Source organism: Pungitius pungitius, chromosome 2, assembly GCF_949316345.1.
Source record: "Pungitius pungitius chromosome 2, fPunPun2.1, whole genome shotgun sequence".
Taxonomy (NCBI): Eukaryota; Metazoa; Chordata; class Actinopteri; order Perciformes; family Gasterosteidae; genus Pungitius; species Pungitius pungitius.
Window position 1 is genome coordinate 28,780,850 of NC_084901.1, and position 14,337 is coordinate 28,795,186.

Consider the following 14,337-nt stretch of genomic DNA (forward strand, 5'->3'; position numbering starts at 1 on the left):
GAAGGATCGACATCACCAAGGCAGCAGGTCCAGACAAAGTGTTGGGTTGCACACTTGAAGACCTGTGCAGACCAGCTAGCTGAGGTGTTCACTAATATCTTCAACCTCTCCCTGCAACAAGCTACAGTCTCCACTTGCTTTAAAGCAACCACCATTGTCCCTGTACCAAAAAAGACTGCAGTCACCTGCATCAATGACTACCAACCAGTCACCCGGAGCTCACTCATCACCAAGTGCTTTGGGAGGATGAGTGATGTCGCACATCAAGAATGTCCTTCCAGCTGACCTGGGCAGCCATCAGTTTGCGGGCCGAGCAAACAGATCTACGGAAGACGCAGTCTCCATCACACTTCATACAGCCCAGTCTCAGCTGGAGCACCTAACGCATATGACAGGATACTCTTCATTGAATTCAGCTTAGCCTTCAATACCATCACCCCCATAAACTGGTGCATAAACTCAAACACCTTGGTCTTTCAATATCACTCTGTTTGTGGATTCTGGACTTTTTCTCAAGCAGCCCACAGAATGTGAGGATAGCCTGTATGTCTGCCTCTGCTGAGTGGCAGTTTCAGAAAGTACATTCATGCTTTGGCAGTAGGATGGCGGGGGTGACAAGTGGAGCATCTCAACGCTTTTTGGCTTTTGCAAGACAGCATTGAAATAAAACATATTGTATACAATAATAAACTGAAAGGCTTTCACGCTGCCTGTTGACAATTCGCTTCATCCGCAACCACTCGCATCTGTGCATTGACTGCATGGAATCTACTGCCGGTTCTGATGAGTTGCCAACTTAATTTACATAAACATCCGTATCCTAATCCAGCAGAAGCTGTCTGTCTCGTGTCTCTGATTCGGTGGTCTGGTTCCTCTCCATCTATCTAGTAGAGCATGAGCGCCATGAGATTTTTTTAATGCATAGATTGAAGGGCACTCAGGGACTGCTTGTGCACAACCTTGTATGTTGGTCATTCATAGAGTTGTCAGTTGAAGAGATGAGTGAGACTATTAGTGCAGTAGCACCCCATTCTTTTGGATTGGTATCAGGAATAGTAATGTGTTCTATGTAGGCAGCTCTTTAGTTACATGTCAAAGGATATTTTTAAAGCCGATAAGGGACATTTTGAAAACAGCCCAGGACATATTGCCATCTGCCTGGAGTCTCTGCTTGAGCCTTCCAGCAATCCCAGTACCAACAGGCTGCTCCCTTCAAAAAAATGTTTTTTTTAAAAGTGGAAACATTGTTTTGACAGTGGTGATCCGAGAGACGTCACCTCTCAATGATTCATACATTTGTCAGATTGCATCGTGCTTGTGTTGCGCCAGTGACGGAGGCTGATGGACACATTCATTGAGGGCCTGTAGATAACAGAGATGGTTAAAGCAACTGTGACACCTGACAAGCTCATTGGACAGATCTGGAAACCTCCCCATCCTGTTTAACGAGCTGCGTCTAACAGACAGGGGGGGGGGGGGGGGGATTCACAGAGAATAGACGGCCAAGAATCACTCTCAGCTTCTGTGTTCCCTGTCTCGGGGGGGCGATGCTCCGGTGACCCAGCAGGGGGGGGGTGGGCGGGGGCACGCCCACGGAGCGTGGCAGCTGAGTGCAGTTTGCCCTTTTTCCTGTCCTCCAATGTGAGCAGCCGAGTAAAAATGTTAGCAAATTGTGGGTGATTCACGAGCTCCAGGTCCTCACAGACGAGTTGGAGAAGCATTCGCCAAGATGTCATCAAAGGACAGGAAAGGAAACTTGACGCAGGGAAAGCTTCTTTGGATTTAATATGCAGCGACCAGTTCCCCTCTCCTCAATTACCACCAACCCGCTGAAGGGGCTAGTTATGTCATAGTGTGGCTACTATCACCGGCCTCAGTGAAGAGGACTGGCTTTTCAGGCGTTTTCTTGACGGGGCCTAATTTGGCACCAAATGTCTGAGCTTTAGCTCATTTGAATATGCGCAAATAGCGCAGGAGCACGGAGACGCCATCTGCTCCACCGTGCAGCTAGTGCTGCATTTCAGCCAATCAGAGCTTCGAGCACCTGCACCGTCCCTTTTTTGTCGTAATTTGGCCGGGTATAGCGGCCACAAGTGTCCACACAACCATATTGTGAATATACTGTACCAGATCATGTTTGATCACACTTTCTCATTCAATTGAATTACCAGCATCTCTTCGGGCGATACAACGTCTATTTAGTGTCTACAGCTCGATGCGCCGCTACTAAGTGGCAAAGAGAACAAATGAATGACTCCAGGTGTAATCAGTTGCTAGTGGGGCACATGTTTCTATGGCAGCTTTATACATAATTCCAATTGTAGTTTGGCTGTGCATCAGTTATTTTAACTCAATGGGGATGAAAGAAATATAAAGGTCTGTTTTGAGAGGCCTGTTACATTGTGAATGATGAAAAACCAGCTGGAGAGGATTGTGATATTCTCGATCTCTATTTTCACTCTTTAGTCAAATCTGAATCTAACTGGTGTTCTCCTATAATTGTGAAACATTTTCTGCTCCTTTTTCTGCTGGTAGTGGGTAGTGTCTACGGAGGGAAGACCAAAAAAAAAGCATCACGTATACTGGGAGATTAACATGCCGCTTTGTCAGTATTGTTTCAACGGTGATGCTAATAGTGAGGTGAAAATGTAATTGAAATTCAAACAGAGAGGTAGCAAGAGACAAAGAGAGGAGATGAGTAATGATAGACGAAGAAAACAGGCCAGAGAGAGACTGCCTTCATACAGTATCTGTCCCTCCGTGTGTGTGTGTGTGTGTGTGTGTGTGTGTGTGCGTGCGCGCGCTGAGGAGCGAGTGCTGCCTCAGGAACAGTTGATGGATTTGCTGCTTGACTGCTCACACAGATTGGTGCCTGCTGTGATGGCAGCCTTGAACTGAAATTACATGCACACTCTCACACACACAGAGGAGAAGTACGCGTAATGGCAATTTCTGTGTGTGCGTGGCGCAAGCTGTATTTTTGGTGTGTGTGTGTGCGGGCGCGCATGTGGGTGTGTTGTTAAGTGGGGACGAGCGGGTGCGTTGCCTGGGAGGCCATTTCAAAGTGCAGTGGAAGGGTGGATGAACACGAGGGACAATCAGTGTACATAAGAGACAATCGAACAGATCAAAAATAACGCTTTTTAAAAACACAAAGATGGACAGCAAGGACTCTTGACATGATTATTAGTATGGAGGCAGTTTTTTTTCACATATTTATATATATTATTCCTAAGAAAAAAGGTACAAGATGATCCAACATTTTGAACCTGGCTAGTGAGATTAATCATCCCTGCAGAAGGGGAATGTGCATGAGGAGCGGCCTGGTGCTTGGTGTCAGGCGTCAGACAGCGAGCCGTCTGGGTGTAACGGGCGTCACAGGTTAGAGAACCACCTTCTTTGTTCGGTTACAGTGGGACATGCGTCCAATCCAGAGTCCTCTCACGTTACACGTTACACATGTGGATACCACAGGTTGAACTAGGTACATTTCCTTTGATTTTACACCCAGCACAAAACTAACATAATCTTTCTGTCTCTTTTTCTTTCTCTCTTTGTATCTTTTGTTGATTTTCTTCTTCCTATCACTGTTTTGTATTGTTTCTTTCTTTCTCTGATTGTTTCATCTTTCTTTATTTTTGGATTTCTTTCTTGCTACCTTAATCTTCTTTTTTTAATGTTTTTTGTCTTTGATTCTTTGATTCGGTCTTTTACTTTATTTTACTTTTTTCTTTGCATATTTTTCTTTTCTTCCCTTCGTTCATTCTACCTTTTTCATTATTTGTTCCCTTCCTGTTTGTGTTGTGATTCTCCCTTTCGGTCTTCCTCTCCCTCTGTGTTTCTCTCTGTGCTCCTCAGTGGAGCATCGGGGAGCAGCAGTGAATCAGAGAGCAGCTCCGAGTCGGACACGGACGAATCAGAGAGCAGCTCCAGTGACAGCGAGTACAATCGGAGCTCCCGCACGCACACCCCAGAGGTAGGAGGCCGAGTGAAACCCTTGTGAGCACACAGTGGATGACGCGAGTTTGGGAATGAACTGGTTAACGTGAGCAGAACGAGAGACCGAGAGGCGGATAGATCATGTAGAAGCATTACACTTTCATGATGTATTGTTCGGAACACAAACTCCTGTCTATTCCTGAATTTCCCTCCGCAGCCTGAGCCCCCCTCCGCCAACAAGTGGCAGCTGGACAGCTGGTTGAATAAAGTCCAAGCTCAGACCAAACCCTTGCTTCCCCCTCAGCCGGAACATGGCTCAGGTCTGTGTGGCAGTCACTTGCACTGTGTCAGACAGCACTTATGGCACATAGCAACGAAAAAATAACAATAATGTGGATTGATGTCCCCAGGCACCATCACCCAGGGCCCGAGGACTTTCTCTCCCAGGAGTGAAGCAGCAGGAGTGGCAGCGGCTGCCAAGACTAAGCCCTGCGTGTCCAGCAGCACCCCCCTTCCAGCTGCCCCACCGCTGGACCACAAGGACGCGAGAGGAGCTCTCTGGTAGGGGCTTGGTTTGGGTAAACCTTCCAATCAAAACCAAATGAATTAATGACACACTAACAGAGGGACGAGCTAATTGTGGGCAACAAGTGGCAGGAAGAAGTCTCTGTGACCATGAAAGACGAACCCATCCTTGCTTCCCGCAGCCCGGGCAGAGAGAAGGCCAAGGCCAAGCTCAGCCAGAAGGCCTCCGGGGAGGGCCAGAGGTCAAAGATGAGGATGTCACCAGGGGTGTTGTCTGGGCCGGAGGTCACGACCCAGAGGAGGAGCACCACGGGGAAGAAGCAGCCCAGACGGACGGAGAGGTCAAACAGCGCGGAGGATACTCCGAGCCAGACGTGGAGCAGAACCAACCAGCAGAGGTAACGTGGTGACAGTTAGTTACCCCCTAAAGTAAGGCTTAATCATTATTCATTTCAAATGGGACATGATCAGTGGATCTCAGCAATGTGATGAAAGCAAAGGACTTTGCTAATTGACCAGAAATGTTATTCATTCAATTCTAAAGCAGTGTACCTGTAATTGTAAAATATAGTAATTATACACAATTAAGAGTTAAAATAAGCCGGTTCCGGATGTGTACGGGGAATTCATTTAGATACAACATCACTGAGCGTATTTTAGCAGCCTGAAGCTTCACAAACAAACAAACATTTCAGGTTTTCTCAATTTGTAAAAATCCCGAGGAGCCACTTTTCTGCCCATTCTCTCCTTTACTCAGTGTCGCTGTGCACCGTTCTGTAGCTTTCTATCTTTTGAATCATAAATGAGCAGTTGATAATAAAAATAAAACCGGTTATATGGATTTGAAGCACTAAAGAGCCCCGTACCCCACTCTTCAAGAGCCCCTCTTGATGACTGCTTCAATGCACCAATGACTCAGAATTGATCATGTTTCTAAAGTGAGGGCCTTGAACTTATCTTGCACTCGCCGCTGGAAATGCCTACGTTCTTTTTTAGCGCGCCACTGGCTGCACGGCGCTCACATTGAGGTTGTTGCCGATCTGGCTCGACCCAAGCCGTCGCCCACGGGGAGAGCCGATGAGAATCAGTAGAAAAGCCCCCGGTCTGGAGTCGGGCTCCTTTAGGGCATCGCTGTCTCTCAGCACAGGGATCTCACAGCGGCTTCTCTGCGGCTAGCCCTTGAACGCCGTCATCCCCTCATCCGTAGCGATTAAGGCTCAGGCTGAGTAGGCGCCATGCTCAACTGGCTGCTCCGCTTGATGTGAGGATAATTGGAAGACAAACACAGGCTTCCTAGCTTTGTTTCCTTTCTCCCTACACCACTTCTTCCCTTCCCCTCTTTTTTAGGCTTCCTACATCCAAACAGGTTCGGCTGAACACATGCTGCTTTCAATTATTTCTTGCTGTCTTATATATATTTATATATATATATATATATGCCCCCCTCCAGCTGACCTGTCGTCTACTGTGTGCCAGCATAATAATGCCTTGCTCAAAGGGGAATCTAATGGGGATTGTGACGCTTTCTCCTGTCTATTTATTTGTTTTCCCCCTGTAGCCCTGTGGCTAGGGAGAAGGACCTGTTGCCTCCCCCCTCCCTGGAGCTTCAGAACCCCCCGAGGCCACGAAACAAACCCCCCAGTGGGAAAACTGCCCCCAGAAAGGAGCCCCGCTGTGCCACCAACTCAAACAACAGCTCGGTTGCTCCACCAGCAGCGCTGCCACAGAGCGCGGTGCCACTGCCAGCTGCCAGCGTGAACCAGGTCTGTTTCTGGCCACATATGTATCATTGTGGGGCTCATATTTAATCTCAGTGGTATTTATGGTTCCTCATAATAATAATAACCACTGATTGTCAACAAGCTTATCCAACTAATGCCCGTTTCAGAGAAAGAAGAAGAAAACACACGCACATCGGGACATTTGCCCTTTTCCTTCTTAACATCTGGAACACGCCGAGAAACGGGTTAAAACGCACGTTACTCCGTCCGTGGGCCTCGGCATGGTCAAATTCATCCTCATTGTCTCTGGGAGATTTGTCTGAGCCGTAAAATGTCCACAGGATAAAAACGTATTCATTCTGGTCTTATTACACGAGCATTATGGCTCAGCGCCGACTGGTTTCATCGAAATGTGGAAAGTGAGCCTGGGAGTCAACGAAATGGAGCTTGATCATCGACCACCGTCTCCACTGATGATGAGTGAGCACGATGTGGTTTTATGAGATTGGGTAGTTTCGAGGAAGAGAAGAAAACCGCTGCCAGTTGACTGGCTTCATGTTCCAAAGGCATATAGATAAGGGAAAGAATGAAGGTTATGCAACATTATAGCAGTAGAAAGGCAAGGTATTATGTTGGGGCCGTCCTTCCCTCCCATTGTCATGAACAGGATATCATCTGGAATGCGTGGCGGGAATATCTTCAAATATCACTTAAATGTTCACTTGGATTCATAAACTGAACTGGTTGCCAAAGGTAACTGTGACCTCACAAAATACATTATGGACAATAATCCAAGTAATACATAACAATATCTTATTAGGATGAAACGATGGCCGTGAACTGCAACTTGACTGGTTGGTGGAGGCTGTGATTCGACTCCTGAGTCAAATGAATTTAATGATAACAAATCAAATCAAAGCCAAAGCATACTCTCCTTGTCATTACTCAACATGATATCGTTTGCGCTGGTAAATGACAGTGATGAATGTTCACACTCATCTTTGGGGTATGACTTTAACGGCACATTTACCCCAAGTAGTTTTTTTAATCCTATTAAATGTGAGTCTCTGTGGCCTAGTTTTTCATTGCAATATTTAAGTCCTGCACCTCCGTGGAACCAGAGCCATTGTGTTCAGAAGTACTCAAACACGCCTTTAGTTCTGTGTTCAGTCATAATAGCATCGATATTATATGAGGACCCAAATTGATTTTCTTTGACATGATATTATTTTTAGGCCTGTTAAAAGATTCAAATTCATTAATCCTGATTAATTTGTTTTTCCTCTAAAGACTAAATTGTATTAGTAAGGAGTAATCACTTCATAAAGTGTGTATTTGAGCCACTGTCTACACACATGTGATCATCTTGGAGGCAGAACTCCCCCCGGGTGGAACATGTTGAACTAGTGACTCTTCCTGCTGTCCTCGTGCACTTTGCTCTCAACTCGCCATCATTTGACGCCTGCCAACATTTTCCCAACATTCAGCCAAGACGTTTTCAAACCTGTGCTTTAGAGACACTTCACAGGGAGAACAGGCCGAACCCATGCAGGAAGAACACACTTTTGAATGGGTGGTATACAAACAACAACAACAACAATACAAAAGTCTCTTAATTTAAAGGGTTAGATCTTTGTATAATCATCATATCCCTTGAAGACAGACAATTGACTTAAGATTGATTAATATTTTATAAAAACTTGACAAAGCCCCATGTATCTTATTGCCCTGGCCTATAAACCCTTAAAAAAAACACAGCGTTAAGCATTAGGCCTTGTTTTATCGTTACTATGATCACAGGTACTTCATTTTAAAATATATTCTGCTGCCATAAATAGTTCATAAAACCCCAAATATGCATTCATCTGCAGCTGAAAATAGTCCCAAAACAAATCCACTATTTCCTCCTGTTTGAGTGATCTTTGCTAGAAACAGAAACCACAATGCCCCAGCTGTTACAGGGAATTATGTTTGTTCAAACAACTCACAAAATGTACTTCCTCAGCAGGGAACCACGGGCTCGGCTTTCAGAGACGGACCAACGCGCTGTTGGTTTTGGTATTTGATTAAATGGAAACACGTATGCCAGAATCGTTCTTAAAAGCAGAGGTGATACAAATACATTGTATCCCAATAACATTGAACACTTCACTAAAGATCTTGCTTCAAATCCCCCACTCTGTGTTAAACCACAGTGTTTGAGTGACATTTCGACTGCTTTATTTAAATTGAAGGGGGACGGGACCTTAGCTGGCTGATGGATTGATGCAGCGGGCTTACCGTCGGGGCCTAATGAGGAAGGTGATGCCGCTGCATTGATGCTGTCAGGGCTTTGAAGTCCGGCTGAATAGACCGAACCCCCCCCCCCCCCCCCCCCCGACGCCTTCCTCCTCTCTGTCTTTAAGGCCACGGGCCCCACGGAGACGTGCTGCTGCGGCGAGCGCAATCAAACACCCGCCGCCTTCCACGCGGACCGTCCCTCAGTCAAAGGCCTTCCTTTAAACGTCGGTTTCAAAGGGCTATCACAGGATAGATGGTCAGGGTCGTTGTGCTCCTCGGAGGCGAGAGCCTCAATTACATTCTGGTGATGGGTAGCAGAAGGGATTGTGGATCCAGCTGTGCCGTTCGCTGAGGCCAGGGGAGAAGTCCTTCACCTCCATCTCTGCACGTAGGTGGGCAGTCGCAGCGGCAGAAGTGACATCTCCTTTCCCGGTCCAAAAAACAACACGCTTGTTAACGTAAAGTAGTAATACAATATTTGGATGTTTTCTAATTGAGTCATATTTTTTTCCAGAACAAAGAATCTGCTTTGATATACATCATAATTGTCTGGAGCAAATGGGGGCGGAGAGAACTAGGGAAGGAGTGTTAGGATTCCCGATGTAAATGTGACACTACGTAGGTAGTGTTCACTCAGCCATGTGTTGCTGCTCTTTTTAGAAAAGGCTTCACTCGTTCACTTCCTTTCACTCGCAAGAAAACTCTTGAGAGCCGTTGCACCTCCAGAAAGTGCAGCAATCAGGGCCGACCACCACCACTGAGGAGAAACTCCGCTTCCTGGGACGAAGATCAACTTTTATTATTTTGAAAACATACAGTTACATGAAAATAATTCCAAATGAGAGATGCAAACGCATGTGTCATCAGACCGCCTGTGCTCAGCTGTGTGACTGATATGAAACAAGACAGTCAGACATGTTTCATTTTAATTCACAGATTAGTAGAACAAGCGCGTGCTGCATAATTTGCATGATATTATCCCATGCAGTCGTACGTATTTTTAGCAAAGCTCTTCATCATTAGCTGATATGACGCAAGACTTTCTTTTTGAGATAGCAAAAGATAAGATAGAAAAGCCTGTGTGTTTCATCACACTAGCTGTCATACAGGGTGTCGCCTGCGGTATTGTGTGCACCTTCCCGATCTGCAGCCACACTGACTGGCATGGGTCTCAGCACATAGATATGAACAATTGTAGTTATTGAATCATACCAAGGCTCACTCCCCTTTGTATCCCTTTCTGCCTTTGAAACAGGACAAACGGAAACACAGAGGTCCGAGCACCAAAACCACACCCAAGTCCCGCGAATTCATCGAAACGGACTCGTCCTCCTCGTCCTCCGAATGCCACTCGGATTCAGAGGAAGCCCTCAAGATCCCTGCGGTGCCGCCACAGGCGCCGCCTCCTGTCCCCCCGTGCCTCGGGCCTGCAGGGAGCCTGGGGTCTTTCGGAGGAAAGGGACTCCGACTCAAGGAGGCCGGTACCGTGACGACCAACGGTAGCAGCAGCAGCAGCAGTAGCATCGGCGGCGGTGCTAACGGCGGTAACACCCTGAGCATTGGCAACATAACCAGTTCATTCGGCACTTCTGTGCCTGATCCCGGAGGGTCGGGAGGTCAGCGCAAAGACCCGGTGTCTGTGTCGCCGCCTCTCAAAGTTGGACTTGAGGTGCCCCGGTCACCCTTGAAGGAATACCAAGAGCTCCAGGGTTTGTGGGTGAAAATCGAGCTGGGTTTGCTGAGCAGGGTACCCTGCCCGGGCTCGGGGGAAGGGTCCAGAGCGGGTCTGGCAGAAAAGGACAGGGTCGAGGAGAGGGACGGGGACAGACATGGGGAGAGGACAGCGGCGGCCGAGAAGGAGAGACAGAAGCAGGCCGATAGAGAGTGGCCGGGGCTGAGAGAGAGGCCCAAGCTGCCGAAAGTGGAGAAACGGGACGAACACACCGAGCGGCTGGCGCCGGACAGGGAGAGGCAGGCGGACAGAGACAGACTGCCGGAGAGGGAGAAGCCGACGGACAGAGAGGACAGGGAGCGACTGGGACCCGGCGAGAGGGAACGGACGACGGGGAGGGACAGGGAGAAGGGGTGCCCAGGCCCGGTTCTGGACAACCCTCTTGTGCCAGAGCAGAGTAATCCCCGGCTCGCAGGGAGGACGGAGAGCAAACACCGGAAGCAGGCGGCTGGAACCACGGCGCCGCCATCGGAGAAACACACCAACAAGAGCAAGAGGAAACACAAGGTGTCCAGGCGTAGGATTCTCCCTGTTTTAAGTTCAAAGCACTTATCTTTCCTTGCATGGCTCAAATATTTTACCACCCAACCTCACCATCTGTGTCCTTTTTTCTCTGTGAAAAGCAAATGCCGTAATTAAATGCAGTGCCTTGTCTGTCCTCTGTATTCCAGTCAGACCACAGTGAGTTGTCGGTCAACGGCAATAAGAAGCTGCGATTGGACAAAGACTTCCAGCTGCTCCCGCCCTCCATCTCTCCCATACTCGATCACAAGAACAGCCTGACAGAGTGAGTGACGTACCTTCAAGGGATGGGCACGTAAAATCATTCCTGTCTCAAACGTCGTTGTTTAGAGCTGGCGGGCAGTATGTTTGTCTCCCCCTGCTGGCCGTCCGAATAATTACACAACGCCCACTGCTAACCGCTAACGGGTAACATGGGCTTCACCGCCGTAATCCAGGGCCGGGTCTAGACAGGCATGTATGAGGGGGCAGCCACAAATCTTGAGGGGGCATTGTGCTCCAGCACCTTTTACCATGTCTAATTCCACAACATTTATTTGAGGGGGTCAGGCCCCCTCTTGCCCCTGCCTAGACCTGGCCCTGCCGTAACCTCGTGGCCGTGGCCTCTTTCGGCAAAGGCTTGATTGTGTGAGACATTTATCCAGCTGTGAGGACAGGTAGTGATTTATGGGGAATTGAGATTGCTTTCCAAAACACAATGGAAGAAGAAAGAAATTCTTCTAAATCTGAAAAATGCTCAGCGTTTCTCCATTCGTCCCATAAATGGAACATTCTCATGTTCTTGGGATTGATGCTGGCGGAGGTAATCGGACATGTTTACTGAGTATTTTTAGGCAAGCTTAACATTTTGAATGTGGCATTAAAGACACTGCAGAGGTGAGTTCATTCCGCGTTGTGACACGGGAGTGACACAGTGAATGTCGGCTTTCCTTGTGAATTATTAAAAACAGACTAAGCCGGCTGTCGCTATAAATAAGCCGCGACGTGACAGCGACAGAGGATATATTTTTATAGCACCGCGGCGTCATCAAGTCACAGAAGGGAGCGGGGCAAAGAGAGAGAGGGGCGACCTGAACTTGAACCTGTGACATTGTACAGCAGACATCCCAGAGTGTCACTTCATCATCCAAGAGGCTTTTTATGGAAGCTGTAAACTGGGTGATGTGATCATCTGCTCAGACCCATTCAGCAGTCTCTAAACTGTGGCTTTTTGACAGTTATTATTATCGCAATGTTTTAATTACACAGGTCGTACTTTAAGGGGGCAAGTTTCTGAAACTGAGATGGCTTGGTTTAGATGTGATTGTTTTGGTGCGTTTGAGCACATAATCATCCTAGTAAGCAATATGAATAGCCCTTCTAAACACAGGTCATCTCTTTTTGTTGTAAAAACAGAATTCCAATGTCTTTTGAATGTATTATTGAAAGTCTTGCATCACTCACAGAGGATCTCTGAGAGCGTATTCAAATCATCCTTCTCCTGAGCGCTATAGTTGGTCCTCATTGATTGTCAGCAGGCTAATTGCTAATAACAAAGGAAACAGGAGTACTGTAGCGAGCACATAGCTAGCGGGCCGTTGCCAGGCAGTGTGTGGTTGGTGATTTAAGACCACATTTATTGGCATCCAATAAATAAATGATAAAAAGTGTAATTACTCTGGAACTATGTTGTCTATCCAGACAGTCTTTTTCTGTCAAGATAAAGGGATAAAAATCAGTTTATATGTGGTGAAGAAAAAAGTCAATATCCTTTTGAGAATCGCCTGAAAAGAAATCTAAAACATGGAGACACCAGGCTAAAGACATCTGGGTTATAGCCCAATGTGTTCATGAAAGAGTTTTACGTTGATAGAGTGAAGAAAACTACTCTAGAAGAGGCTTTAATGCAGGCCTCAGAGCAGAGAAACAGGAGTCAAGATCTGGATATTTGCCTTAATCCGGCTCACACAAAAATCGAATGACCTAAAACCTGCGTGGAATGCGCTGCAATGGCTTGTGGTGCGCATACACCCTCAAAATAATAATAATAATAATAGTTTTTCAAAACTTAAAACGGGGCATTTATGCTTCATATGCTGGATGCTTGGTGGTTATTTGGGCTGCGGCAAAGTTTGTCTGAGAAAGAAGATACTTCTGTCGGGGTCTTCAGCTTCGTCTCGGCTCGCAATTTGGTGTCTCGTTTTTCATCTTTAGCTGCGATGAGAAAGTGTACATAAGCCCCGTCGTGTGCAAATCATCTGAACTCATTTAATAGCTCGGAGTTGTGTCGGGAGTATCACAGACTCCAATGTTTTGAACGGTGTGAAGCACACAACATTCCTGTTGGAAGTCTAATGCTAATTAGCTAATGCTAATGCTAATTAGCTAGCGTTACTAGTCTGCCACCTTGAACTCAACATTAGCCGTGCATTTTTTCCACAAAGGTCTGTTCTGTCATCGTGGAGCAAGTAACCGGAGGATATGTCTGATCCTGTTCCTAAGTTAGATAAGAACGAGTCTTTAGCAGGAAAGATAATGGATTTTGTTCAAAGTGAGGCCCAATCCCAGTGCACCTAAGGCCTTAAAGCCTGCTCCCTCAGGGACTGACTGACCAAATCGAATATTTGTCTTTTTTTGTGTTTTTAATACCCTACATACTGAAATGTTTCTGTGTTCATCTAATGTACAGGGCACCGGTGTGCTGTCCTCTTTGGTTACCTTTTCCGTGGGCTTTTCCTTTAAACATTGTGTTAAACATTACAACTCTGGGACTGATGGTTAATTCCCTCAGGCGGTCCGCACAAGTGCGACTGAAGGAAAGTGTTCATGAAGGGCTCAACATTTCAGAGAGAGAGCCCCTCAAACACCTGACAATTTGACAGGGGGACAGCCCTACATGTATATTAAGGACTATGCGAATGTGTGTGTGTGTCGCTCCTTATGTGTGCAGTGGGAGTTTCACATATATATAATTTCCAGCTACAAGAGCTTTCTTATGCATTCCTTGCACACACATTGGCATCCACTTAAGGATAGACACACACATTAGCATAGTCCTGCACACACAAACGTGCATTCACTAATCAATTATGCTGTACACAGACACACAAGCACACCTATACGGGCAAAGGTGGTTTGTCAGGACATTTTCCCCGTACTTGCTCAAACCATGGTTTATGGGGACACACCTTTCCCTTTGTCCCAGAGAGTGCTAAGAACTATCAAAATGGTCCTCATGATGTAGGAAACAAAGCCTACTGTTCAGAATTAATTTCTGGTGAAAGAGTCAGGAGATCTTAAGACTTGACATTCTACAGGACTGTGGGGACGGGGCGGGATGGGGGCGGATTCTATCATGATGGCGACTTATAAAGACCACCCTTATTTATGAGGACATTACCGGTACACATACACAAACGTGACCAGACCCTTGGTTATGAGGACCATCGTGGTTTAACAGGACGTTACCAGTACACATACACCAACATGACCAGACCCTTGGTTATGAGGACCATCGTGGTTTAACAGGACGTTACCAGTACACATACACCGACATGACCAGACCCTTGGTTATGAGGACCATCGTGGTTTAACAGGACGTTACCAGTACACATACACCGACATGACCAGACCCTTGGT

General features: G+C 46.8%; 1 protein-coding gene across 1 annotated transcript in view; it reads left to right on the forward strand.

The window, feature by feature from the left end:
• aff2 (AF4/FMR2 family, member 2) overlaps positions 1-14,337 on the forward strand; it is a 126,998-nt gene that overhangs the window by 85,496 nt on the left and 27,165 nt on the right. Inside the window, exons 11-17 of the mRNA XM_037460095.2 lie at positions 3,859-3,976; positions 4,157-4,259; positions 4,350-4,500; positions 4,647-4,862; positions 6,023-6,227; positions 9,721-10,704; positions 10,869-10,984. Coding sequence (XP_037315992.2) covers positions 3,859-3,976; positions 4,157-4,259; positions 4,350-4,500; positions 4,647-4,862; positions 6,023-6,227; positions 9,721-10,704; positions 10,869-10,984 — 1,893 coding nt within the window. The remainder of the gene's footprint in view (positions 1-3,858; positions 3,977-4,156; positions 4,260-4,349; positions 4,501-4,646; positions 4,863-6,022; positions 6,228-9,720; positions 10,705-10,868; positions 10,985-14,337) is intronic.